This window comes from Solea senegalensis, linkage group LG5, assembly GCF_019176455.1.
Source record: "Solea senegalensis isolate Sse05_10M linkage group LG5, IFAPA_SoseM_1, whole genome shotgun sequence".
Classification (NCBI taxonomy): Eukaryota; Metazoa; Chordata; class Actinopteri; order Pleuronectiformes; family Soleidae; genus Solea; species Solea senegalensis.
The window spans coordinates 16,703,602-16,730,365 of NC_058025.1; the positions used below are offsets into that span (position 1 = coordinate 16,703,602).

The window sequence follows — 26,764 nt, forward strand, 5'->3', positions numbered from 1 at the left end:
GAAATGGTTTGTCTGGCCTGGATGTGACCTTGTGGTACATGCCCTTATCATTTGGCTGTGGGACGCCCCTTTATTATAACCTTTGACAGTAATGCTTTTAATTATTGATTGTAAACAATTGTTTACTGTGGAGTGAAAAAACATGTAAAGAAACATTAATGTGGCAACAACAGTTTCCCTACAGAAATGCATACAGTAGATTAAAACCTGAATTTCATTGATATTGTATAATGTCAGTTACAAAGTTATTCAATCCAACTGTTTATGAAATATAATTCTATTGAATGACAAGTTCCCTCTTGAGAATTAAAAAATACCAAAGCTCTTTCACTGTGAAAGCAAACAAACAAAAAATGACAATGTCCAAAGAATGTCTTGATGGAAAAAAGGGAAAAATAAATGGATTTTATACAACAAAAACATTTATTTCAGACATAAATACGTCAAAGTAAAAAAAAAAGATGGCCATAAATTACACACCAGAAAACAAACGAACAAACACCCACTTTTCTTCAGCTTTTAGCATCAAACCAGTTTTACCAGTCTCTCACTGGCCTCCCACAGTTTCTTGGCCACACCAGCGTCTCTAGCGAAAGGACGCAGAGTGGCAGGACGGCAGTCAACAAAGTAACCGCCACTATGTTTGGCCGCTTCGTCTGACACGGCACAGTAGATGACAGTCTGAGCTCCAATCTCACACGGCACAAAAAACATCCACATGATCACCTGCATCATCATCCGGAACAGGATGGAGAAGTGGCACGTCCAGCCACTTTGGACAAAACCTGGAGCAACACATGTGAACATCAACATGTCAGGAATATTCATACTGTATATTTGCACCGAAGCTCAGACATTCTCCTGAGATTGCACAGAGGGGCTGTATATGTGAATACAAATGTCTGCCAAAGTCGCTCTGGACATTCTCCAGAGATTCTCCTTCCAGCTTCCTCGTCTAATCTCCAGATAATGTCTAAGTGAGCTCAGAAGGAAAAACAGAATGCTCAAACCTGGCCACACTAGTTTGTCTGGATCCTCCACGGAATCTCCTGCTATTGTGAATTGGGTCCAATGTCTTGACTCAATCCTACATCCTATCTAACAACAACTTTCTCAAGGAAGCATTTAAGTTTTTTTGGAAATATGAGATTGGGAAGTACATTTTTAATCAACAAACTTCTTACCGGGGTGCACAGCATAGCAGGTGATATCTTTTCCTTCTGTGATGCGAGCCAGTTCCTGACTAAAGTAGATGTTGGCCAGCTTGCTGCGGCAGTAGGTGAAGAAGGGCAGCAGGTTGTAGTTGAGGTCTTGGAAGTCCAGCTTCTGGTATTTGTAGTTGGAGCATGTGAGGGTGATCACCCGGCTGGGAGCACATTCTTTCAGACGGGGCAGGAGGAGATTGGTAAGGAGGAAGTGACCCAAGTGGTTGACGCCAAAACACATGCTGAAGCCATCGTCTGTCCAGTCAAGGACACTGGGCATACCTGAAGAAGGGATGTGGAGAAGGAAACGGGAAGAGAGAAAAAAAAAAGGTATCCTCACTCACACGTGTGTAAAACTGACCAATAACAAGCTTGTACTTTTGTTTTTGAGACAAAAATAATCAGAATTGTCAAACTTTCTAATTGGCAAACAAACACGGAGACTGACATATTGCTTTACAATATACACATCAACAATGTGTAATCAGCTTTTGCTCTACTGCATTATGAATTATTAATACTTGATCAATCAGACATTTAACATACAAGTCGTTCGAGGATATATTTTCATGGTGTTTTGACCTTTTGTCGAGTAAAAAAAATAATAATTAAAATAAATAATGATAATAGATGAATGTGAGAAATTAAAATATTCATGAAGCTTAAATCCCAGGTTTTCCTCAGTGACCCTCACACTCTGTGCATCCTGTTTATTACTTGATTCAGACTCTCCACTTTCTTAAAACCCTCCTCACCTGCGTTATTGATCAGGATATCAAGGCTCTTCTCTCTCTGAAGGAAGCTCTTGCAGAAGTCCCTCACAGAGCGCAGGTTGGCAAGATCCAGCTCCATGTGAGCAACGTTCAGACTGTGACTCTTAAATTTGATCTCTCTCACAGCCTTCTCAGCTTTGTCCTGGTCTCTGCAAGCGATGATGACACGGGCTCCTCTCATGGCCAAGGCAACGGCTGTCTCTTTGCCGATACCAGAATTCCCACCTGCAGGGAGAAAAGGTAACAGCTGTTCTGTTTGTGCATGTGTGAGGCTTACAACACGAAGAGGACAAATACAATACAATACTCTAAAACCCATTGTTACGTCAGGCTACAGGTCTGGTCTGGTGTATAAATGTCATTTAGCTTCTCAAACTGAACTAACATCATTTAAACCCACAGACATACACACGGTATGACCTGCTCGTAAAAGTCAGCGGGTTGTTATTCACCTGTAATGAGAACTGTTTTGCCATCGAGTCTTTTCAGGTCAGTGCAATACCTCCTCTTTTTCATCCATTTCAAAACGAAAAAAGAAACCAATGCTGCAATAATTGTGTAGAACAAATACATGTTCTTGTGTTTTCTACCTTACTGAAACAGCTGTATCTGTGCGCTCGAAGCTAACCTAAGCTAGTTTGTTAGTTTGCTAGTGCACTGAGGAAAAACGCATATTATCTCCTCTACGTTGATGTGTCCATTGCTCGGTGTTGTTCTTGTCGCGGAGGAAGACACAACTAATGAAACACTAATGAAAGAAGACTTTTACTGAACGTTTCTTTGCTCTGTAAGACATTATTTGAATAACTCCGATAGAGGATAGAATGTGAAGTGCGCATGTGCGATGTGTTCAAGTCTCGCGAGAGTATATTTCTACCTCAAACTCGGATTGTTAAACTTAAAATCTTGTAAATAGGAGTTTAAAAGTGTGAATATTGTTTATTAATACTTAAGAAGAAAAACATATTCAATACAATCGAATTTTGACCATGGATAGGTGTGTAGAACTGGATAGAGCTCCACCCCTTCTGCCTTGAAAACAATTTTTCCAGTGGCCACTCACAACAACAAATACCCATGCGGCTCTAAAAGCAATTCGCATTGACCACAATAGTAAAATTATCGTAAAAAACATTTTACGATAATAAGAACAACCATAATAATAGTAATGAGCTTTATTTGTAAACTATTAATATGCACTGGAATTGTTTTGTAAAATTATTTTAAAAGTACTTTTGTGTCATTATTTTCTTGGACATAATATATAACTCCTGAGTTATGCAAAAGCAACATTTGTGGACTATAAAACTGTTGTAGAAATACAACAAATGTGTTTACCTGTTATTTCCTATAAGTTTGATGATGTCAAATGAACATAGTTAAATTGTACAGTATTTTTCGTAGGTTTTTTTCACAGTTTACATCAACTTTGATTATTATCATTCAGTACGTATCAATGAAATGACTAGCTGAGGCGGATCGACATTTTTAAAAGACATTACAAATATACTAGATGCTAAATATAACAATGTAAAAATATCATGAGTCAAAATATTTTATATTAAATGCTCTAATGTCACAGTAAACACTGACAGTTCTTTCTTCACAGCAGCTGTTACTGTGTACGAGCCAAGAGGAATTATGGGAGTAACACTACTGCGCACGCTCTATGGGACGCACAACCCAGAAATAAACCCGGAAGTCAGAAATGCACTAGGTAAGCAGCTTTGTTTTTGGAAAATTATATCTACCAACAATTTTTCTCCTCACATTTCCACTTTATGGAAGAACAGTGTCATTACACTTAATAGAAAATCAGTCTTTGGTTTGTCATTGGTTTGAAAGAGGCACTCTAAATTCATTAAATTGCCTATTTTGCCCTAAAGTTAAATTATAAATAAAATGTATCTTTGTGGCAGAGCTTCTCAAAAAAAGATTTAAGTTTGAAATGTTCGCAATGAATCCGTGTTCCATCTGCAATGATGGCGATGAAACTCTGGAACACCTTTTTTTTTTCTATGTCCCATATCACAGTGTTTTTGGTCAGACATAAAACATTGGATGTCACTAAAAATGAATGATGTTCCATCCTTCAAATTATGTTATTACTTCTACATGGATCCATCCATCTAATTTACATAATCCCCATATTGCATGTTATTAACATTATTTTACTACTGGGTAAATATCCCATTCACTGTGCAAAATTGAGAAAATGTAAGCCCTCTTTCCCTGGGTTTATTAATGAATGAGTTTTTTTCTGTGTCTTAAAAATTGAAACAAAGCAGAACTGTAAGGAAAAAAATCCTAGTAAGCCCAATTCCTCTTCTCTTTCATATATGATCCGGTATGTTGATTTAAAATGCCGGATATAACAGTTGTGGTTTTTGTAATTAATTTTTATTATTTATTTTCCTATCGTGTATCCCCTAAAGTATCCTTGTTTATATTGTTATATTATACTTAACTTTCATCTGTATCATTATCCTCATGAGAGTTTGTACTTTTGCACTGTTCACAAAAAAAAAAAAAAAAAAAGGGGGGGAGGTGCTCTATCCAGTTCTTACATACATACATACATGTCTTTGACGAGCTTCACTGCTCAAAGGTAAAGTGTCACAGTGGCTGGTGGACCAGTCATGACTGAATACATACCATATTTGTGTTTTCTCAAGACAAACATGACAATACGTCTGAGTCGGGCCATTTTTCTCTGTGGAATTATTCTTATTTGTTCTTCAAAAGCAGCTGGTGAGTCACATTAAAATGTATTTCAATTTATTGCTGTACAAATTCAAATCTGTGCACACACAAGGTAATAGACTATGCTTCCAATCAAACACATTGTGCATTATCATAAACTGCACACACCAAATCTGTGAGATTGCATCAGTTAATGCTGTTTGAGAGTGCTATGCATCGTCACTGTTAAGTAATCAGCTTGCTGTTGTCTTTTTTTGGCAGATCAAACATGCCGGGGTAGGTGTGGATACATACACGAGGATTGTTCCTGCCATACAACCTGTGTATCATTGCTTGACTGCTGTGCAGACTACAACCAGACCTGTTTTCAGGTGATACCTCACTCCAGCTCCATGCTGGGTGGAAGAGCCCTCAGGATCCTTGGTTTAGTTCTTCATCCTGAAGCACAGCTTTTCTGCAGGTTTGTGTCAAGAGACGCCTTAGACACACAAAATGATCCACATTTTTATTAAAGAATTGTACATCAAATTACAACTATCCAGGACTGAGCGAAGAGGAAATGAGTAAGGTCATTGACTTATCACAAAAGTATACATAAGACTATTAAATAAAACAAATATGAGTAAATAAATATACCACCCGGTTCACCAACACCTCAAACAAACATGTGGTAAAAGAATGGGAGGCAAAGGGAAAATAATTTCCCATATATATATATATATATATATATATATATATATATATATATATATATATATATATATATATACATATATATATATATATGTATATATATATATATATATACATATATATATATATGAAAATATATGAAATATATTTAACATTAAAGGGAGCAATATCTATACAATTTACTAACATTATATACAGCCACTATTAGATTAGTTGTTTAAGCAATGCTGTAATGAATATACATAATTCTTTTCAATCTCTTTGTTGGGATACAGCCAGAAAATACCTTAAATATGTATGTAGTCGATCAAGTATTTAGTGTTACCTCCCTTAACAATTACTGCAATTTGTGGATGAGTATTTGCAGCGGAGAAATCATATGATTTCTGTGTTGCAGGTTCAAAGAGGAAATAATGAGTGAAGGTTTTATTGACGCTGAAGGCCACGCCCACTGTATCTCTCCTTTATTGTTTGAGACAGGTTGGATACCATTTGATATCTTAATCGATGGAATTGATTTTGCCAGATCTGGAGAGTATTTGTCAGGTATGTTGCTGAAACAAACAGTTGAAGTTTTTTTAATTGATTTAGAGTGAGTGTATTTCCTTAAAATCTCTTGTGTTTCACTGTCAGTCCACCCCAGTAAAGCCGACCCCACTGTTGAAGTCACACTGGTGAATGCAACTCAGTGGCAGTTCTACGGCACGCCAAACGTAACAGGGTGGCTCAGCATGACGTGGAACAGCTCTTTGATTGGAGCAGATGAGGTCAACATAGAGTTGTGGGGTTACAGAGAGGTCACCAGGAGCACAGAGGCTGGAATGAACAGCTCCTCCTCTCTGCAAGCTGAGCTGAGCTACCTGTACTCTCTTGGCAGGAATCAGGTGAACACTGGCACCTTCAGCTTCATGCCTGAGTCATCAGAGATCTCCTCTGACTGGGAGATTGGGAATATCCGCATAACTGCGAGTTCCAAGTCAGATGGAAGAAGGTATCCATGAGTCATATTAGTCATCATCACAATTATTGAATCTCAACACTTGTTTCTGCACATATCAAGTAAAAACTGTTTATTGTATAGGCTCAAGATGACATTTGTAATGTCAGTGTTGTCTATGTTATGATGTAGAGGTTGTTCTTCACTGTTGTTTTATGCAGTACCCTGCCCAGTGGAGGTGATAATCTGAAGACAATGTAATCAACATGACCTTGGTGTCATGGAGTCTAACCCTAACCCATTGATTACAGAGTTCAGTATTGGCAGCACTGGTCCAATAGCAGTGCTGATATGTGATGCACACAGATCATTGATCATTTGCAGGTTTCACCTGTGAGATTTATGACTTGTTTCTGCTTTACTTGTGTGGAAAGTGTACACATTGTCTTTCATAGTGTTGTTTATAGACTAATGGTTATATTCTTTGTTAAAACTGGGTTGTGAGTTCATGAATTAGAAGGGGGGAAAAAAAAAAACAAATCACAGAAATGGTAATTTCTTTCATACAGGAATGTACAGGGACTCTGGAGTAGAGCTCATATTTTAGCCGGGCACTTAGAGCAGGCTTTCAGAGATGACTCTGCTGCCTGGGCCAAGAACAAGTGTCTGCAGTGGGACGTACGGGAAAAGACATTGCCTGGCTTCCTCAATGAGCTCATTGACTGTCCTTGCACTCTGGCACAGGCCAGGGCAGATACAGGCAGATTTCATGTGAGTACATTATTGTTATTATTATGATTATTATTTGTAGTATTATTATTATTATTATTATAATTGTTATCATTATTATTATTGTTATTGTTAAGAATAATAATAACAATAATAATAATAATCATAATTATAATAATAATAATAATAACAATAATGAATTAATTATTTAAATTGTTAAACTTGCTCTCAGGAACAGGCCTGAGCTGTTTTACTTGAGATATCGTGTTTGTTTTCCAAAATTACAGCATCGTCTCTCAAGTAATTAGTTGCTGTTTGAATGTTTAAAAGGGAATTTTATCTGCTGATTAAACTAAGGCTTTTTCAGCAATTCAATTGACATTGATGACTGTAGAGAAAGTGACGCGTAGCGGCATCTGCAAATATTGTCAGAGTGAGTCTCTGTTAGACGTACTCAAACAATAAATGAACAAAAAGTAAACCAGTACTTGTGAATGAAGACCAAAATCCAATTTGAGAGACTGATAAGAAAAAGTTTCTGTGCAGTTCCTGCATTTAATCTTTTCTGTTTTCGGATCAAAACACATATTGAACCTCTTGACATTTAATTATATTGGAAATATCCCAAGCCACATTCTGACTTTGATGAGTTGAGTTTCAGTAAGTAAACGTACGGCAGCAATTGCAAGCAAACGGGGGGAGAAATTGCCAATTTTTTTTGGGACAAAAGGTCAGGTAATTGTTTAACCAGCTTATCTTTGCTTTTCTACATTTTTTTTTTTTACATTCAACCACTGTCTTGTTTCAGACTGACTATAGTTGTGACATTGAGAGGGGCAGTGTGTGCACTTATCACCCGGGTAGTGTACACTGCGTCAGAGCGATTCAGGCCAGGTAGGAGGGATGACAGGAAAGAACATGTTCCTATTTTTTAAAAGAGGAAATTGAATTATTTATAACAAAAACATGATATTTTCCACCCTTATATTTCCAGTCCTATACATGGGTCAGGACAGCAGTGCTGCTATGACAGCACAGGAGCTCTGATGTTGACCGGAGACTCGAGTGGTGCCGGCACCCCAGACCGGGCACATGAATGGGGCTCACCTCCATACAGGGAGCCACCCCGTGTGCCAGGGTATTCCCACTGGCTTTATGATGTCATGAGTTTCTACTACTGCTGCCTTTGGTCTGACCACTGCCACATCTACTTCAACCATCGACCCTCTAGCGGCTGTCATAACTACCAGCCCCCAAAGGCTGGTGAGAACATGCTTACATTTAATTAAATGTCTCTTTATATTGAAGCTCTTATCTTAAAATAAACCATCACAACGTTCTTAGAGGATGTTAAAAAGATGTAACAAGCTTAATAACATAGTACGATGATTATGACATATATCCATATTTACACTTTAGTGATGTGCTGTATACTGTACATATTAAAGCAATTAAACTATATTCTATACACTATATTAAATTAGATTTTGGGGGTAAAACTGCCAAAACTGCTTTACAAACTGCAAAATGTAGAGGCAGAGATTTTGTTCGTCTGAGGTAATCTGTGCTTCATTACTTTTGTTTAACATTACATGCGATCTATTCTGTGCAAATGAACACTAGTGCAGCAGGTGATCACTAGTCAAGGAGAAGGTGAAAGATCACAGACTGCAGCTGATGATAAAGATGTGAAAAAACAAATATCTGTGTTAATTTGAGTGCTTTTCGTCTTGTTTGGATCCCAGGTGTCGTCTTTGGTGATCCCCATTTCATTACCTTTGACGGCCTCAACTACATGTTCAATGGCAGGGGAGAGTACAACCTTGTGTCGTCACCGGACAGAGAGCTGAGTGTTCAGGCCAGAACAGAAGGAGTTAAACATGAGAACAGTGAGTCCACATTTGATGTGAAATCTCACTGTGTACTTTAACTTGCCCTTTTAAATCAAAGCTTTGTTTGGATGAAACTTGTTTATATTTAGACACATTTCTTTTTTATGATTCTTTATTGAGCACAGCATTATTTGCCTGCCTCCAGAGTTTGCTCAGACATAAATATTGACCTTAATATTTCTTACTGACTTCTCTCTGTTGAGACTCAGGAGCACCCTGTTAATCTTTCGTCTGCGAGCATGTGAGTGTGTGTTAGTGCTTGTATTTGTTACCTCTTTAGGACCTTTTATGGCATAAACACTCACCTTGTCAGGATCTGTAGTTCACATAGAGACCAAAACCTGGTCCAAATAAGGCAGAACCTCTTTTCTGAGTTACTATTTTAATGTAGGACAAACATTGGGGTTTGGTTATGGTTAGGCATTGCTTTGTTGAGGCTGTCCAAATGAATGGAAATACCATGTTTGTGTGTGTGTGCACATGTATGCATGAAACAAACCTACTTCCACTTTACCCTCTGTTTTTGTTCAGTATCTCTGCTCAAAAACAGATGTAGTAAAGAATAACAGATGATAGCATCATCTGTTAGAGGTTGCACAACAATTGGCCAATGGCTGTATTCTTTTTATTAGATCTCATAAAAAGATCTGAACACTTTACTCTGCAACGAGTTTACCCGCGATGAAACCATTCTTGATTTCAGAATATTTACTATGTAAATACATCAATAACAATGTCGCGTCTTGTTCCACACCGAGATACCAGGGCCAGAGGCACATGGCTGTCGTCAGTGGCTATGAAGGAGAAGACCTCTGATGTGATTGAGGTGCGTCTAGCAGATGGACACCTTCAGGTGCTGAGGAACCAAAAGGTCCTTCCTTTCACTGAGCAAAAATGGATGGACCTGCACGGTGAGATGCTTTAGAGTAGACAGTATTTAACCGGGTTACAGGTTTTGCTTTTATTTTTATAGAGATGCACTTATTTATTGGCTTTATTGTTGCATATGTGATTATTCAAAGATAATGTGAAGTGACTTTATATCAGTTTATTATATCAGTATATTATTTTAACTGCCTGTCCCTGGACAAATTATTGGTTAAATTCTTACTTGGTTCTTATATTGGTGTTGGTGGTTGATTTCACTTCATTTAATTCCTTTTTTTTTCATGCCTTGACAATGTGATCATTATGAAGAAAACCGATTATTAATGTATTTTACATGACCCTCAACTTTAGACGAAGCACTTTATATTGATGTAACAGAATTGACATCTACATTAGTGCTATTGGAGTGGTTACTACAGTGGTTTCTATCATCTCTTGTACAGACAGAGTTCTTCAAAGGTTGAAACCAAATCTGTTCTCTGCAGGAGTATTTGTGTTCGCTCCCAGTCCTCAGAATGTGACGGTGATGTTCCTCTCTGGTGTTGGTGTGGAGCTGCGTGTGCATGAAGGACTCATGGCAGTGACTGTCCTGCTGCCGCCAGAGTTTACCAACCTCACTCAGGGTCTCCTCGGAGTAATGAACTCTAACCCATCTGATGATCTGCTGACGCAACAGGGAGACGTGGTCTCCTCAGAAGACGCCACGGCAGAGGAAATCTTTGCCTTTGGCTCTGGCTGTGAGTGTGAAAGACCATTGACAACTTAAGTGAACTTGTGTTTTGAAAGAGCAATCAATCAGTCAGTTTTAAAGTTGTGTATAGAGAGCATGTTGCGTGTTTAGAAAGACATGATCTGATCAGATGCTCTCGGGTTTCGCTAGTTATGGCCGGTTGTTGTGTCTAATAAATACCACATTTTAAAAGTACACTGGACGAAAACAAAGCACACGTTTAGAGTTAGCCTGAATCAATTACAGCGACATATCAGTGGATGTTGTGACCATACAGTGTAAGACCTAAGCTTCTCTGACACACAGCAGGGAGGCAGACTACATACATACTGTACGTGCTAATATCCCTGATGAATTTAGAATACATATCCCTCAAAACATGTGAGTCACTCTCGCATATTTTCACAGCAAATTAGGCATTGGAAATGATCTTTGACCAGAGTTTCAATGTCTATGTCTGTCCGATCACAAACACAGCACTCTCTGTACCTGTTTTAAAGTAAAAGCCTTTTATTTATTTATTTTTTCAAACAAGACGTCTTGGTGTTAACAGCAGGTGCTGTCTGCAAAGTTGCATTACTGCCTTTTTCTCCTTCCTTTTTCCTTCTTGTCTTTTTTGTAAAATATTTGCAGGACCATAGATGCACAGCTTCATAGAAAAGTGTCTCGGCATTTAGTTGAATGAAACCTGTTTTTAATCTAAAATCATTGTGATATTTCCGACTCACTTTGCTTTGGCAGTATCCCATAAATGTGGTTAGCCATGTCTCATTGGTTGCTATGAGAAATTGTGGTAACAGTAAACGTAGGTCAATGGTCAGATACAAAACAAACTTTCCGTGTTTGTTCTCTCATGTGATTCACTGAAACATATAATTTGTTGCTCTTACCAGAAACACGAACTGATTCAGATCTTTACTGGAGCTGGCTCTTGTTTTCATCCACAGGGAATATTCCAAAGTCCTCCCTTTTCACATACGACTCCAAGTACCTTTTGGACACTTACAGTTTCCCACAGAACCACAACTCTGCTTTTGTTCCCGTCTTTTCTCTACCTGAGACACCCGATGACCCTCTGGTGGCAGACATGTTGACAATGTGCTTTGGAGAAGGGGCACAGCTCTGTAAACATGACACCCTGACCACTCGAAGCCTTGCAGTGGGAAACGCCACACTCAGGGCCTTCCACACCTTTCAGGCCTTAATGAAAGTCCTGCAGCCAGGTACCATGAAAATATTAAACTGTCATTCGTGTGTGTTTATTGAGGTAATGCTAGAGGGCAACATTATAGTACATGGTTGATTACATGTTTATTGTCTTCATAAATCATATACCTTAAAACACAACATGCAGGATGAAGTCCAATTGCTTTGCAAATTTTAAGTTTGATAACTGGTTGCGATGATTACTGTTTTGGATTTTATTTTGAAAAATCTATTCATTACTTATTATATGATTACATATTTCACATTACAGCAGTTTCTCTCTACCTGAGTTGTATTTATAACACATGGTTAAGAATATCATTGTTATTTTACTGATTAAGTCATCAAAGGAGACTCATTCATGACAGGTTTTAATGCCAGGACTGAAGAGTCATACTTAGCATTGTTTTCTGGTGATCGGATCTCTCAGAACAGATGTTAATATCAAGTCTGAATGGGCTAAACATGTCATGAAAAAGTAAAATAAAAATTAAGTCATTTTAAGTCAGTCTTGTGTTCACACATCTGCATGAGAGCATGTGATTGTCACTATAGCTTAGGATGACAATGGTTTTATATTTGATTTCAAATGTTTTTGTTGTTCCTCAGTGGTGTCTTGTGGCTGGCTCCCCACACCTAGGAATGGAAAGAAGAATGGGACACATTATTTAGCGGGGGATACTTTGAGCTTCTCCTGCAATGAAGGCTATTTACTGTACGGCTCAACACAGCGCACTTGTCTTTATGATAGGACCTGGACAGGAGAGCAACTCTACTGTTTAAGAGGTGAGTGCTTTTGGTCGGGTGGTTATAATACTGTATGAAAAAGGATTCTTGGTTGTGCTGATCAAACCTAATATATGTGGAAAAACAGCAATATTTTCATACTATAAATATCCTCCATCATGTGAACAATACCTGGAAAACCTTGCAACCTCTTCTTTGTGGCACTGATACTTTGGCATCGGAGCGTTGAGAATTGGCTACAGAAATGTGTTGCATTCACGAGCTATTTTCTCTGAAATCAAACCCACAGGGCACACAAGTATGTAGCACACATGGATTTTGTGAAAGGATTGTGTTATTTTTATTTTTTTTTCTTCCTTTAACACGTCCCTTCTGGCAGCAACTTCATTACCACAACAATGAACAATTAGCAAAAAGAAAAATAACTGGAAAAGATCCAATTTTACTTATTTATTTTTTAATTTTTTAGTTGTGGAAAATTTAATTACAATTACAGTTAATGTCGATTTAAAACATGCACATTTTTCTCCGCCTGTTGTCTTTTTGTATTCTAATCACTGTGTGAGGCAAATCATTCTTTTTTTATTTCGAGTGTGCCCTTATTGCTCTAAAGAAGAACCATATAAATAAACAACTCCTCTCATGCTTTATATTCAGTAGGATTGTTGCTTCTAGAATTGTCTTTTCATCTCTTTCAAAACCGAGATAGACATGGCTCTCGGCTGTTCATGCAGACCATTAGCTCCAAAGCTATAAACTTCTGAACCTGGCTTGGCTTAACTCTGTGTTTATAAATTGGAACCATCTGGATCCTCCTAATGGTTTCATTCATCACCCCAACTCGAATCTCTGCACTGTAGTTGTCACTCTTTGCCACTAGGTGGCAGTATTTCCCTCTGGATTCAGAGTGTTGGGCTTTTGTGACGGAGCAGGTTGATGCCTCCTTTTGCCTCACTGTGTTGTTGATGGGGGGGGGGTTTCTGTAATTGTCAATCCTTGCTGACAGAAAAGAAATGGTTTGAATTATTTCACTTAATATTTCATGACTTTCAGACGCAGTGAGAATAGACAGAGACGCTTAAGTACTTCTTGACTTTTTCCACCTCCACTGTCTTCCCTTCATTTCGTCACCACAGTTCCTTATTCTTTCCTTGTTAGACCCTCAAACAGAGACTTCCTTGTGATAGTAATCAGGGATGAAGAGATTCATATGTCAAGATCTGGAGGCCCATGTAACATCTGGTTGGGTCACAGCTGAACACAATTGATCCAAGCTGCTTTGTTAGGCAAACATATTAGTTTCATAACTTGATTATCCAGTGGAGAGCTGTTTAGAAATGTTTCATATTACACCAGCTTATTTTTGTCAGCGTTTTACATTTTCCTCAGCTCTTACACACCTTTAGGACTCTGACATGACCAGAATCTCATATTCCAGTGGACGTCATTTGATTTCCAAGAGACCGATTCATTGCGTTAATCGCTCTCCTTCTGTCTGTGCACATGTTAAATTATCTCCTTCCATCTTCATGATTCTTGGCCATATGGCGTGCCGTGGGCAAAAGTCTCTTGCCATGTCTACGTTTGTGGTCTGTGGCTCACATTCGTACACTCTCTCTGTATAGCTTGACATGATTCTTGCACAAGGGGTAAACGAGGTTAGTGTTGTTTGGAGTCTGTTGTGGTGACCGGTCTGCAGCGTAATTTGCTAAGTACAGTTTTCTAATCCATGTCAGCCTTTTCTCACCAAAACTATGTCCGTGTGACGGATGTAGCTTCTAGTTTAGGTACGAGCTTGTCGTTTTGTCTTGGCTGAGTCCTCCTGCTTCTCAGAATGATCACATTCTGTGTCACGTTCACTCCTTTGTTTATTTGTGTTGCCCTCATGTAGGGTTCCTGCCTGCATTCATGTTGTGTGGAAGAATGTAAAGTGTGATCCAAATGATTTAGAAGAAATGCCTTAAGGATTGTAATGTGCAGCACAAAAGGAAAATAAACAACAGTTTCTTCAGATGTACCTAGTGCGTACTTATACACACAAAGCTGGGCATTTTAAAGCTATTTCACAATGATCACTGGCTCTGACACCCTCATTACACGAATTAGGCCTAACAACTCTCAACGTGACCTGAGGTGCTTGATGGCAGGTGTTGCCTGAGCTGTTACCTCTTTCATTCAAACATGACCTCTAACCATTGTAAACAATTCTAAATACAGACCAAGCAAGTGATCGCTCATTTAAATGACTGTAGCATGACACGCAGATCAAACAGCCAGAGAATGTTTTTCATAGTCGAGATGAACTGTGTGCTGTTGAAAAACAAAAGCCACCACATCCTGTTTGACTCCTTCTCCAAGTCACTGTAATGAGGTTCTGTTGAAATGATGCCTGTCAGCAGAAGTGACAGCAAGTCCCTCCCATCATAAGTGGATCTCTGTTTATGCATAATACACTATAGCATATACACTATATCACTGCAAACAGGATGGATTGTAATGTGCTACTGTTCTTGTCAATGAGCTTTTTAACCTCATTAGACTTCAGGCTGGGGTGTGGTGTTACTGTGGTGATGAATGTTAATGTCTTGTGCTGGAAAGGTGAGGGTGGAGTTTGGATCGAAAGTTGTCGAAAGAGTGTTTTTGAAGTACAGACAGGGCCGCGGACGACTTGACAGGTGTAAGATTATAAGAATTTACAAGCTTGGATGCACCTCGTCACGCTCCTCTAAAGAAAACAGTGACCGTGGCTGAGTGTCAGACGCATACCAATAATATGATCAGCCCACTTTGATTGCGTCGCATTATTGTCAAAGTTCTTTGTGCAGATGAGAAGGTAGTGATTGAAGGAATAATGGAAGACGACTGCGTCCAAGGCTGCAACAAGATTAAAAGGCACGTGGAAAGCTTTCTTTCCTTTTGTGATTGTGGACAGGTTGTTGACATATCTTGCAAAGACTGTTTCTGTCTGAATGTGAATGATAAGTGTGTTTACAAAACCTTGGAGCCATTATGGGCCTCAATTTTGCACGACTGAGTGAGTTGTGTGTTGAGATGTTAATATTTTATGATAATATTAAATAAAAAAAAATAATAACATCCTTTTGTACGAAGCATTTGTAGAGGCTACTAATTATCTCAACCACTGATTGTCTTCTGACGCTTTTATGAATTTTTCAGTCTGTCTGAAATGGTTCCCAACCAGCAGCGGAAGAGGAAAGGTGGCCATACAAAAACATTTTTTTTGAAAGGTTAATTAAACTCCCTCTCTGCCCAATGAAAAATGCCAAGAAATGGGCTGTGAGCTGAGTGAGGGAATGGAGAAGGGAGAGTAGGGAGCAGTGTCGGGGGCATGGTGTGGTAGTGAAATCTGACAGCTGCGTGAGTATTCTGTGAGACGAGCCTCTCAATCACTCACTCACAAGAGTGCGAACGTAAACGTGATGAAATCAACTGAAAAATGAAGGAACCGTGTGTAAACACCAGCACTTCCAGGACACTTGCGTCTTGTGTTCATTCATGTAAAAAAAAGAGCATGTTAATATGAGTAACAAATGTGAAAAATAATATAAAAAATAATACAGTTAACAGAAAAACACTGCCTCAGAGTCTAACTAACTAACTGTTCAAGTGTCTGGGGATGAATTTAGACTGTATATAAAACGTGGACATAGTCTTCCATTTTGAAAAGTGAAGCCTGTAAGTATGACAGGAGACGACTCAGTTTAAATATAAGTCCGTGGGAAAATGAGCCTAATTCTCAACTAATTTACAACATAAATAAACATTTTCCTGAGGAGTTAATAAGCTCAGTCACTAGTTTCAGATCTTTTTCAGTAGAACATGATGTCAATCCTGTAAATGATGTCACCATGCAGAGGAAAATGGACGATAAAGCACGGCACAAATGTGTGGACACCAGTGTGATTGACAGCTGGTATTGTCCAATAGGTTGCAGTAAAAACTGTCATAGTCACATCACAGATATTGATGCTTTAGAATGGGTTTCTAATGCAACCCAAGGTTTTTTGTATGTGGTCTATGGAAATGTTTTATTGTCATATTGCACCATGCTGTGTTTTTACATGAAACATCTCATGAACATTGTTTTCTGATGCATCCACCCATCACATTAAGTCAGACAGTGTCAGAGACACATACCAGATGATAACAGTAGCTGCACACAGGGACACAGTGTTACTATGGAGAGCATTGTCAACATAATTATTTTAGGATGATATCAGCTCTGGCAACAACAACAACAGCAAAAAGAAGGACAGGCTTTATGTGATAAGACTGTAGCTCAGGGGTGTATGGGTGGGTTATGACAACAGTCTTTATCATCTGTTTGCAATTTCTTTTTAAGATAAACCCTGGAAAGTGAGTAAACGATAACGTGAAATAGGTTATTTTGAAACTTTTGAATGCAAGCGACCACAAGAATAGTATTTCAAAGAAATCACTATCAAATCTGATTGTCGATGATGATGATGATGAAGATGATTGATGCCATCTTTGCCGTACACTTTGTATGCGGATCAATAGCTGTGACGGGAGGCGACGTGCTTCACGTCACATTCTTGTGAAAGCAATATCTCAGGAACATCTCGAGATATTGCTTTCAAAGCAGACACAAATGTTCGCTTGAACTGATTAGATTTAGGTGGTCGAGACATTTTGTCCTCATTGTGATTTCAGTCCCCGCTCGGAATAAAAAAATCTTGAGGAAATCCTTTCAAATTTGGCACAAACTTTGACTTGGACTCGAGAATAATCACGTAAATGTAGGTCTTCAGAGATCAAGGTCTTTGCGTTGTAAATGTGTTATCTTAAACACATTGAAATTTCAAACAAACACTGGGCAGTAGTTCTAGTTGTATTCTGTTATACTCGGCGATTTCAATGCTCCTGCACATAGACATGGTGTTTTTCCACTATATTGTACCGCCTCACCTAGTCTCGACGACACGGTTTTGGTTGGTTTTCCTCAACCTAGTACGTCCTCAACGTGGGCGGCTGCATGACACTGCTGTGACTTTGTTTTGTATGCGACACAGACAGTGTCACAGTGACTTGTAAAGCAGTTGTTGTTCCATGTGCTGAATCATTAGAAACATTTGTTCTGTACTTCCTCCATGACCCGACTCCGTCTGACACAGTCACTGAATATAGCGGCAGCGGTTTGTGATGCGGCTCGCCGTTAGTGATCGCATGCTGACCTCCTCTGTTAAATGATGAGATTTTAGACGCACGTTTTCAATATTGTTAAGTCTTTTTAACTGATCTACAGTTCGCCATTGTTCAGTTCGATTCTTGTGCCTCTACCCGTGACGGCACTCTGACGACATCACGCATAATATCGGCTCAGCTCGCCTGGAACCTCGCCTGAGCAGGTACTACCTGATGGTTCTTTACTTGTCTATTAATAAATTAAAATTAATAAGAGATTTGCTTTGGGTTTTTGCCTGCATAGAAAAAGAAGGAATGTGAATGTTCTAGACAGCTTGTCACACTGACGCTGAAGACCCCGATTGGTTCAGAAACTTCAGGGAATATTTGTACAAACCGGTGTGTATTGTTTTTTGTGTTACTTGTTGTTCATTATGTTCCTGCAGTGCCAACCTGTCTAACACCTACTGCACTTGACACGCTGTATGTTGGTGCATTCATGCATAAGAGGAGGTTACTGCAGCAATTATCTTTCCCAGCACATATGACTTAAAAAAACAACCCCTGCCTCAGCGTACTGTATAAATAGTCTAGTAGATTAGAGATTGCTTTACTGAAATTGCCAACACCCCAAGGAAAGTTTCCGATGTTCTTATATGATCACAAGTGCAAACAAGGTGAAAGCGACTTCTGGGAAAATCTAGCAAATTATGTTTTTATCAGTCCATCCACTCATTATAGTCATTTGAAGCCAGTGTATCATTTTTGTTTTGTTTGAGCCATTTGGTTATTATAAAAGTGGATGTACTGGCAGAACACGATGGCTCTTTGTGGGAAAGCAGTGTTTGACCTGCTTGCAATATCCATAATGGGATGAGGACTATTTGTGCATGTTTTCATTGATATTGATATGAAATGCACTCTTTGGTCAATCACAGTGCGAGCACTGATGAGTTTTATGATTATTGAATGAAGAATGGGGTGATGCGGATAAGATACTGTGTCGCATTTAATTTAATACAACCCAATGCTCTGGAAAATCTGGATACGTTTAAGGAAAGTGTGCTCCTGTCTATGACTGCATGACCTTAGTCGTTTCTGAGTTCTATTGAGAAGTTGATATGTGAATAGTTTGAAGTGGTTTCAGGTTTAGAGCATTTTCGTTGTCAGTAACACCTGTATAAATAGTTTTCTGTCTACTCTGACATGAATGAATTGTTCATAAATGTATAAACCAACAGTGTATTCCACATTATGAGCTTTTCTGGAGCCCTTGCACTCAAAGCGAGAGTCATTCCCTTAGACCAACGAACCACTGCGATAATTTCTCTTACAGAGCTGCTCACAGGATTTTTGGCCTAAATTCATTTAAATGACATTAAATGACAAATGGCAACAGGCAACATCTATGACAAGTAACTTATTCTGAATCTTGTCATTTGAAACAACCGTACCTAAATTTTGTATATACCGAGATGTACTGAAAGTGACTGAAACAGGGATGGTAAATTTCAGCTTCTCATAGCTTCATGCTCCAAGTCTTTCATCCATCTTTAATTTGAAGCCCCGACATCACTGCCACGACTCAGCAGGTCTACTGGACGCCTTGTTCAGAAGAACCATGAGAGCCCATTGATCTTTTCCCTCATGCCGCCACCCTCATCATCTATTCCTCCCTGGTTGCCTTTTTGACTCCATATTGATCCATAAATAAAACATGTGGAGGGTGGATAATTAACTCTTTTGTATTGATCTCGATATAAAAGATGTGGAGGATTGATTACTAACTCTCTGGCGTTGCTTTTCTCATAGATGACAACGTGGGGTTCATACTTGGCACTGTCGGTTCCATCACAGCACTGGTCACAATGGGCGTAATAATCAAACTACACAACAGGAAACAAGACAGGTGGGTTACACAGTATTCACCTCAAAGAACAACGTATTCCACTGTTCTATCATGTCAGATTTTTACACTTAATTGCTGCTGCAGATTTATTTTAATAAAAGAAAAATCATTAAACATAAATATAAGATTTTAAGATTACACTGTATAGCATTGTTGGATCAATTAAAGGTACAGAGGGCTGTGGTGTTATTGATTAATAATTCTACAATAACCTTTCAACACAATGTAAATCAAGTGATCTGAGAGTGAGAACGACACGTCTGCAACTCGTCTGGCCTTTATTTACAGCCCCTGAAAACGGTTCCATCATGGGGGCCTTTGACCAATCACGTGGCGATTTAGGGAGAGCGGTATGGAATTAGATTTGTGTCAATATCTGTGTCAACAACACTTTTTAAGAAGCAAACAAAATATTGATTTAATCATTTAAAAATATTGTCTTTTATTGTTAAAATACACTTATTCTTTGCGCTCCCTGATTTGTTCTTTGCGCCGTGGTTTATGTTTCGGGGCGGGCATTAGCAAGCTGCCTGCTGATTGGCTACTGAATTTTGGAGTGACAGCTGGACTGGAAGTCACCACGGGCTTGAAGTTGCTGTCCGTCTGGAACTCGTTCCCCCGTTAACATTACATAACATTACGTTAAGTATCTAACGTTTATAATATGACAAACGTTAGATATTTACAATTATTTTGTCAGGGAGCACAAACAACAAATCAGGTAGTGCAAAGAACAAGTGTATTTTCAACCAATAAAATACAATATTTTTGAATGATTAAGTCGATATTTTATTTGCTTCTTAAAAAGTGTTGCTTGCTTGGTTTGAAAATATTTGCACAAATCTAATCCCATACAGAGGGTGTTTTCTTATTGGCGCTTCCACATATACACATTTCTACATAAGGAAAGAGTCTAAAAGACAGTCGGACAATAAATACAATGAAGGTGTGCCAGGACTGAAAGTTGAGAGTTTCAGAGATGGAGAGATTGTCTCGGGTGTCTGATCCCATCTATTGAGAGGAGCTTAGAACAGAGATCTGCAATCCCAAAATATTAGCATTTTAACAACCTGCAAATGACCCTCAACAATCAATATTCTTTCAAGTGATGTTGCTGATTGCAGCTTTATAGTCATAATCCTTAAGATCTGGGTTGCTTTGGTCACATTTGTTACCTACAAGACTGCGTTAATACTGAAAGTTTTCATGGATGAAGAAACTCTCTTTGAGCAGCCATTTCAGTCAGAAATGCAACAGGGAAGTAACTGGTCTCCCCATTTACAGTGCAGACAATCAAACGAACATTTTGTAATCAATAATAGTCCTGTTTACGTTGAGCCATGGGTGACCACAATCTGATTTATTCCCACTGCAAAAGGAGCTGGATGTTTTACTGTCGCCTGCAGTGCTTAATTGAACACACTGTGGCTCGTGCTTCTTGAAAAATTGAGCCTGGCCTTATTTTGTAAACACATTTTTTGACAAATGAATGTGGTTAGCGCATGCACTGCGATTCGTATGACCACTTTACAATAAGAAACCAGCCCATTTTTCATCTGTTGAAGAGTCATGTGAATGAAGAGCATGTGTTTTCACAAGGTGACACTTCATCCCTCTGATTTGCTGAATTAGTGAGGTTGATACTAAGATAAATAAACAGCCACAGTAGAATACATATACATGTACTAGTTTTTTTCGACTTCTTAATGTTTGTATGAGTGCAATATACAGTAAAAACATTGTGGGAATGATACTCATTTACAGACCAGAAATGTAATATAGCCCTGTCTGGTTCATACATAAAAAAAGCGAGGTATCATTTACTGAAAATGTTGGCGTTTTTTAAATCTTGACAGTTTTTGGGTGTGAAACCTCTTGAGAAAACACCTAATAATATCTATCGTCGTAAGAGTAAGTTGTCTTACGGATATGTTGATCCTCATAAGACATCACTTTACCAGCTGCAAACTGAAGTTTGTGTCGCTCTGTAAACTCACTCACTCACTTCTGCCTTCTTCAGTAAGTCCATGTGTTATTTTGTGACTTCGGTGTAGGACACAAAAAGCAGCAGTAGACGAATAACTAAAAAAAAGACGTTGATTTTCTCTATGGAGCAGCGCAGTCAGAGCTGACTATGTGTCAATACCTCATACAAACAACACTTAAAAAAACACCTGACCTATCCCTTTAAGCTCATTACAAAAGAGCCAAACTGAAAACCTGTCTATCTCTTCCTCTGTTGCGTCCCCTGTTTATTCAGCACAAACCTCAAATGCACTGCAAAGGTCTCCACAGGTGAGAAAAACACTGGATTATCACACAAGTAATTGCTTCTTTTGAGTAGAACTCCAGCCAGAGGCACTCGTATATCTTTCACTTTGCCTTTAAATATATAGATTATACGTTGAAAACAGGAGGCACTCGTTATCATGTGACAACTGGAATATAGCTACAGGTCTTCTTCCCCTCCAATTTCCTCCCAATATTTGAAACCTTTGTGCTGCGCCAACAATGAAATACACAAAAGCAGTGAATCCCACCACCCCTGCGTGATATCCAAGATGTCCTGCCCTCCTAACTGTTACTCATCATTTCTCTTTCTGATCTAAGCGGACTAAAGGAAACCATATACCCTGTGGGATCATACTCATGATTGCAGTCCACACAAACTGGAGGCTCGCAGTAGTGCTAGCTCCTAGGCATTTTCGTTTAATTAAAGGCCCGTTTTATGGGCTCATAGAGCTTTTTTTTGGGGTTTTCCCCCACTATAACTCCAGCAGGAGAAAAATAAAGACGTATGTCAGGAGTTAGGAGTCATGTCCTGCTTCATGCAGCACTTGAGGCAGACAGGCGATGAAACCTCTGTGTTTTCAAGTCATAAGGGCGAGAAGGGGGAGCACACCTGCCCTCCCGCGAAGATCATGGGAGGCCAGGTGTAAAAAGAGAGGAAGAATGTTAGAGGGTCTGCAGATGTGTGAGGCCGGTGATGTCATAGACACAACACGCTAATATGGGGGACCAAAACCACATAGCCGGAAAACATACTGTGCATACAGTAGCCTAAATGTATGAAATGAAATCTTAAGCATTACTGTAGTGTGAGAGGTCTCGCTGACATGTATGTACACACACACACACACACATTCTCCTACCAACAAGTGTAGACAAAGATTCCTGAACATCAGAAGCAGGATGGAATAGTCGGGGTCTTACTGTTTTTCAGATCAAGTCTGGGTTGCATGTCTGACACTGAAACAACGTTGGCACTGAGTGTGTGTGTGTGTGTGTGTGTGTGTCTCACACTCAGTTCCCTGTGTCTCAGACTTGCCGGGGTACTTTCCACATCTAGGGTTACTCTGCAGGTTTCAACAGGTCTACTGGCAGCTCACCACACCAGTGGGAAAGCCATTACACCATAAGATGTGGGTCTGTGTTTGTGTAGATGTACCATCATGTCTATTCCACTCCTGCTATATGACACATCAAGAAGGTAGAGTCGGGGTGGGGGCTTTGTCTGAGCCTGTCTCGGGGCTCGAAATTGATTGAAGGAGGGGGAGGGAAGGGGTAAGGCCTTTAGCGACGTGAAGTTAAAAGAATACGTTGTGAGCTTTGAAATGTTTTATTAGAATCATTTGCATCGAGAGACTATAGGTCACATGACAAGTGAATTATTATATTGAGTACTTTTATTGAGAGGACTGCATGTTTGCTTTGGTGCCTCACAGCAAGAGGCCCTTGGTAAGGTGTTGTGTATTTATATAAATTCATTCATAACTAAATAAATCAAAGACTATCTTGATAATCAGTCATTGATTTGAGGTATTTTTGTAATTAAAAAAAAAGTTACCTGGTATTTCAGCTTTTCAAATGTAAGTATTTTTCTGGTTTCTTATCCTATAACTATTAACAAAAAAATAATAATTGTGGACGTTGTAATTTTGATTTTTGTGGAACTTTTCACAATTTATGGACTCAACAACAAAGTGATTCATCAAGCAATCAATCAATAGAGTAGCGCCGTTATTAAAAAACAATTTTGCTATTGTGATGTCACCAGACAGCTTTCCTGCTGTCAGGTTTGATTAAACATCTGGTCTCCATTATTGCACTAATTCACTCCCCACTAAGCAGCAATACTTGAGGAAAAACTACCCCTGAAAGGTGAGGATCTGATAAGAAGCTTTCATAAATATGGTGTAAAGAATGTGTTCTAATGTTATTATTTAAATTATTATTATTATTATTCATTTGTATTTTCAGAGAGAGGGAAGAGAAACCAGACCAGATGGTGACCCACGTCCTTTGAGGTTATGGAACACAAGTCCACTGTGAATCCTTCTACTTTGTGACCCATGGCAAAAAAAAAGAAGAAGAATTGAGCTTTTGGAAGTCATATGAAGTTGTGTTGGTCATCAGGATGATCTTCCTTCAACCCAATGACCCTGGAGAAAAATCTCAGGTGATTGTTAGGCTCTCAGTGTGTTTGTTTGACCACATGTTGTTCCCTTTGTTTGGGAAACCTTCAGTTCATGCTAAATGGTGCATGGGGTGAGGATTGAGGGGATTGAATAAGAGGAGAAAATGCCACAGTTGTTTTTATATTCCCGTTGTGCATGGCTGAACGTCCGATCTTCGCGAGACAGACAATTGTGTAAATACTACACAGAGATATCATCATTACAATCAACACTCCCTTCTCCTGTTCAGTTTAAAATAGGACCAGATGTTTTCATATTTGTGTCAGTCGTGAGGCGAACCTGATCACTCTGCTTCAAAGACTAAACTTGTATGCAGCCTTTGTGTGGCTTCGCTGCCTTGAGTCAAACGAAGGGCTTTGCTGAGTGACTGAGCCTGAAGAAATCCACAAATGTTATATAAGGGTCACCTCTTTGCTCTAGATCAACACGTTTTATTTTTATTGTCACATGTCTGTATTTGAAAACAACATTTGAATGAGCCTATGAATATTTAGATTAATAATCAGTGTAGGGAAACGCGTGTTGCAGAATTCTGATTCTTGGTGATTTGTATTGATTATCGGTGTGCAGGCTTGTATTTTTTTGGCCCTTCAAGGACCTTCTGGCATATTTACTGACTTTAATCACAAACCCTAACCTATGGTTAGACCTAAAGTTTGGATTGTGGTTGGGTTAGAGTTAGGCATTAACCGCTTATGGTTAAGGTTAGGAGATGAGACTAAATGAATGGGAGTCGGTGAGAGTCCTTCGAAGGATAGATGCACAAACCCGTGTGTGTGTGTGTGTGTGTGTTCACGAATCATCCCCATTCCAAGCCAGCAGGCACGCATCGTCTGACACATAGCCAACTGCCCCTTCGGACAGACCGTCATCTCATGTTACCCAGCGCTCCTTTCTACTTTGAACCTGACTCACTTCTACCTTTCCAAAACAAACCCCATGGGGGGGGTAAAAGGAAACAGAGTGACAGGGTCCCGTGTGGCTGATCCTTGGGGGAGATAGGTGGGGGTCCATCTGGGAAAAGAAGAGGGGTTCTTGTTGGAGACTAATTGAAATAACCTGGCCTTCTGAATGCAGAAGGCTTTGAAGTTTTTTTTTTTTTTGCCACATGTGAACTGTTTCCTTGCTGGCGGTTTTGCAATGCTGTATCCATTACGAGCTCCTCCACACACACTGACTCTGCTCCGTCATGCTTCAAGGACCTTTGAGCTCTTGATGTTTTTCATATTAAAGCTGAAATTACCAACTTTTTGCCTTAAGCCTGTCATTGTGTGTGTTAGAACTGATTGCACAGTGTATTTGTGAAAGGGAAATTACACCATTGGCTGTTATGTTATATAAAAGTCCTGGATTTGCTACATTGTTCTCTAGATGTTTGTTTGTTTGTTTGTGGAAATTGTGTGCGTCCAATACAATGGAGAGAATAGCTTTCACCTGGTATTGTGTTTTTCACACAGGTGTCCTTGTATGACAGAACAATGAAACACATAAAAACAGATGTAGTCTTCTGGACTTTTGTGAAGCCTTGAGAGATTTTTTATTTGACTGTTTGTTAAACTGCAGGTTCACAGACATCATCTGCAACCAGGCACTTGTCAATCACACTGGCAATAGTAACCAAAACAGAGACTTCTAGGGACATAAAATATGTTGGTTGTTGCATCAGTTAAAGAAAATAGATGGATGTCAAGAATTAGGAGTCACCTGCTATTTCTAGCAGCACTTGAGGCTAAGCGGGCGATGACACCTCTGTGTTTTCAAGTCATAAGGGCAAGAAGGGAACACACCTGCCCTCTTGTGAAGCATTGGTCATGAGGTGGACGAGTGTCAGTGGGTCTAACATGCTGGACACTGACCTCACACACACATACAGTAGCCTAATTACCTGAAATTACCTTTGAGCGTGAATGACCTCGCTGACACGCACGCAATCCTATCAGCGAGTGCAGACAGAGATTCCCCATGAATTCCTTTTAGGATCATACATTTGTACACAAGCACTTGCTGCACTTGTGATGCTACCTGGTAATTTAAGTCCTGAACGTAAGCTCCCCCGTGAGTGTCACTGTCTGATCTCTTCCTACATTTACAGTTTCACCCACCATATAATCTCCTAACTGAAGGCAAATTCCCTACTTTCATGTGTCTGTGCTTACAAGAAAGCCACTGGAGCAATCTGCTGCGCCTGCTTGCAGAGTCAGATGCTGATTAATTGCATGTGATGAAAGTAGGTTTTTCATCTCGGCGGAGGCTTGTTCTAACCCTGAATATTTACGTTCGCTTATCATCCCAACAGCCTGCCGTAATTATTTCAGTCAAATTCAAACAAGTACATGCTAATGTGTTTTGTGGAAACTTGTTGCTTTTCACGTGGGACTTTTCCCGTTTCTCAGATCTGCTCTACATCCCTGGATTATGAAGAAAGGCTTCTGAAGTGGCTTTTGGATGAGGCTTTTGTTTTGGGTGTGCTTTTTTTTTTGTTTCATGTCAACTCCAGCTTTGCAGGTGTGCGCTGGTCCCTCATCTCCTAATACCTCATGGTTGTGCAGGGCCTTCTGATCTTAACTCGTAAATTTAAGGCGTTGGTTGAAATAAAGATTGATATCTGGATTAAGGTATTTGCCCAAACACAGAGATTTGTATTTGACTCTTGTCAAAGGCAACATGCTCTCCTTACCCTGTGTAAAAGATTTCAGCAAAGTCAAAGA

At 39.3% G+C, this 26,764-nt stretch overlaps 2 protein-coding genes across 4 annotated transcripts; one reads left to right on the top strand and one right to left on the bottom strand.

Annotated features, from left to right (window-relative positions):
* Positions 1–47: 47 nt before the first annotated feature.
* On the bottom strand, positions 48–2,810 carry si:dkey-174n20.1 (uncharacterized protein LOC796174 homolog). Its single transcript, XM_044026143.1, has 4 exons — positions 2,431–2,810; positions 1,961–2,203; positions 1,185–1,487; positions 48–785 (listed from the first exon to the last, which is right to left on the bottom strand). The coding sequence occupies exons 1-4, from the start codon at positions 2,549–2,551 to the stop codon at positions 526–528; spliced, it is 927 nt and encodes a 308-aa protein (XP_043882078.1). The 5' UTR covers positions 2,552–2,810; the 3' UTR covers positions 48–525.
* Positions 2,148–25,303, top strand: susd2 (sushi domain containing 2). 3 transcript variants are annotated; one of them, XM_044026110.1, is made up of 16 exons: positions 2,148–2,218; positions 2,381–2,467; positions 3,591–3,695; positions 4,943–5,141; positions 5,772–5,920; positions 6,008–6,365; positions 6,881–7,082; positions 7,849–7,934; positions 8,035–8,303; positions 8,786–8,929; positions 9,691–9,843; positions 10,306–10,557; positions 11,498–11,773; positions 12,366–12,542; positions 19,482–19,578; positions 23,839–25,303. In XM_044026110.1, exons 3-16 carry the CDS (start codon positions 3,620–3,622, stop codon positions 23,882–23,884), a joined length of 2,484 nt encoding a protein of 827 aa, XP_043882045.1. In that variant the 5' UTR covers positions 2,148–2,218; positions 2,381–2,467; positions 3,591–3,619; the 3' UTR covers positions 23,885–25,303. The 3 variants fall into 3 exon arrangements, with proteins under 3 accessions (XP_043882045.1, XP_043882044.1, XP_043882046.1); XM_044026109.1 differs by lacking the exons at positions 2,148–2,218; positions 2,381–2,467; positions 3,591–3,695 and adding an exon at positions 4,568–4,729; XM_044026111.1 differs by lacking the exons at positions 2,148–2,218; positions 2,381–2,467; positions 3,591–3,695; positions 19,482–19,578; positions 23,839–25,303 and adding exons at positions 4,568–4,729; positions 17,791–17,852.
* Positions 25,304–26,764: the final 1,461 nt, after the last annotated feature.

What these genes read in the sequence shown, in the direction of transcription:
- si:dkey-174n20.1 (XM_044026143.1), bottom strand. Translation starts at nt 2,551, where the DNA reads ATGTATTTGTTCTACACAATTATTGCAGCATTGGTTTCTTTTTTCGTT. An exon ending in TATCCTGATCAATAACGCAG is followed by an intron (nt 1,488 to 1,960) that starts GTGAGGAGGGTT and finishes TCCCTTCTTCAG; the next exon opens with GTATGCCCAGTGTCCTTGAC. An exon ending in CTGCTATGCTGTGCACCCCG is followed by an intron (nt 786 to 1,184) that starts GTAAGAAGTTTG and finishes GTGTTGCTCCAG; the next exon opens with GTTTTGTCCAAAGTGGCTGG.
- susd2 (XM_044026109.1), top strand. Translation starts at nt 4,618, where the DNA reads ATGACTGAATACATACCATATTTGTGTTTTCTCAAGACAAACATGACA. An exon ending in TCCAAGTCAGATGGAAGAAG is followed by an intron (nt 6,366 to 6,880) that starts GTATCCATGAGT and finishes TCTTTCATACAG; the next exon opens with GAATGTACAGGGACTCTGGA. An exon ending in CTTTGCCTTTGGCTCTGGCT is followed by an intron (nt 10,558 to 11,497) that starts GTGAGTGTGAAA and finishes TTTCATCCACAG; the next exon opens with GGAATATTCCAAAGTCCTCC.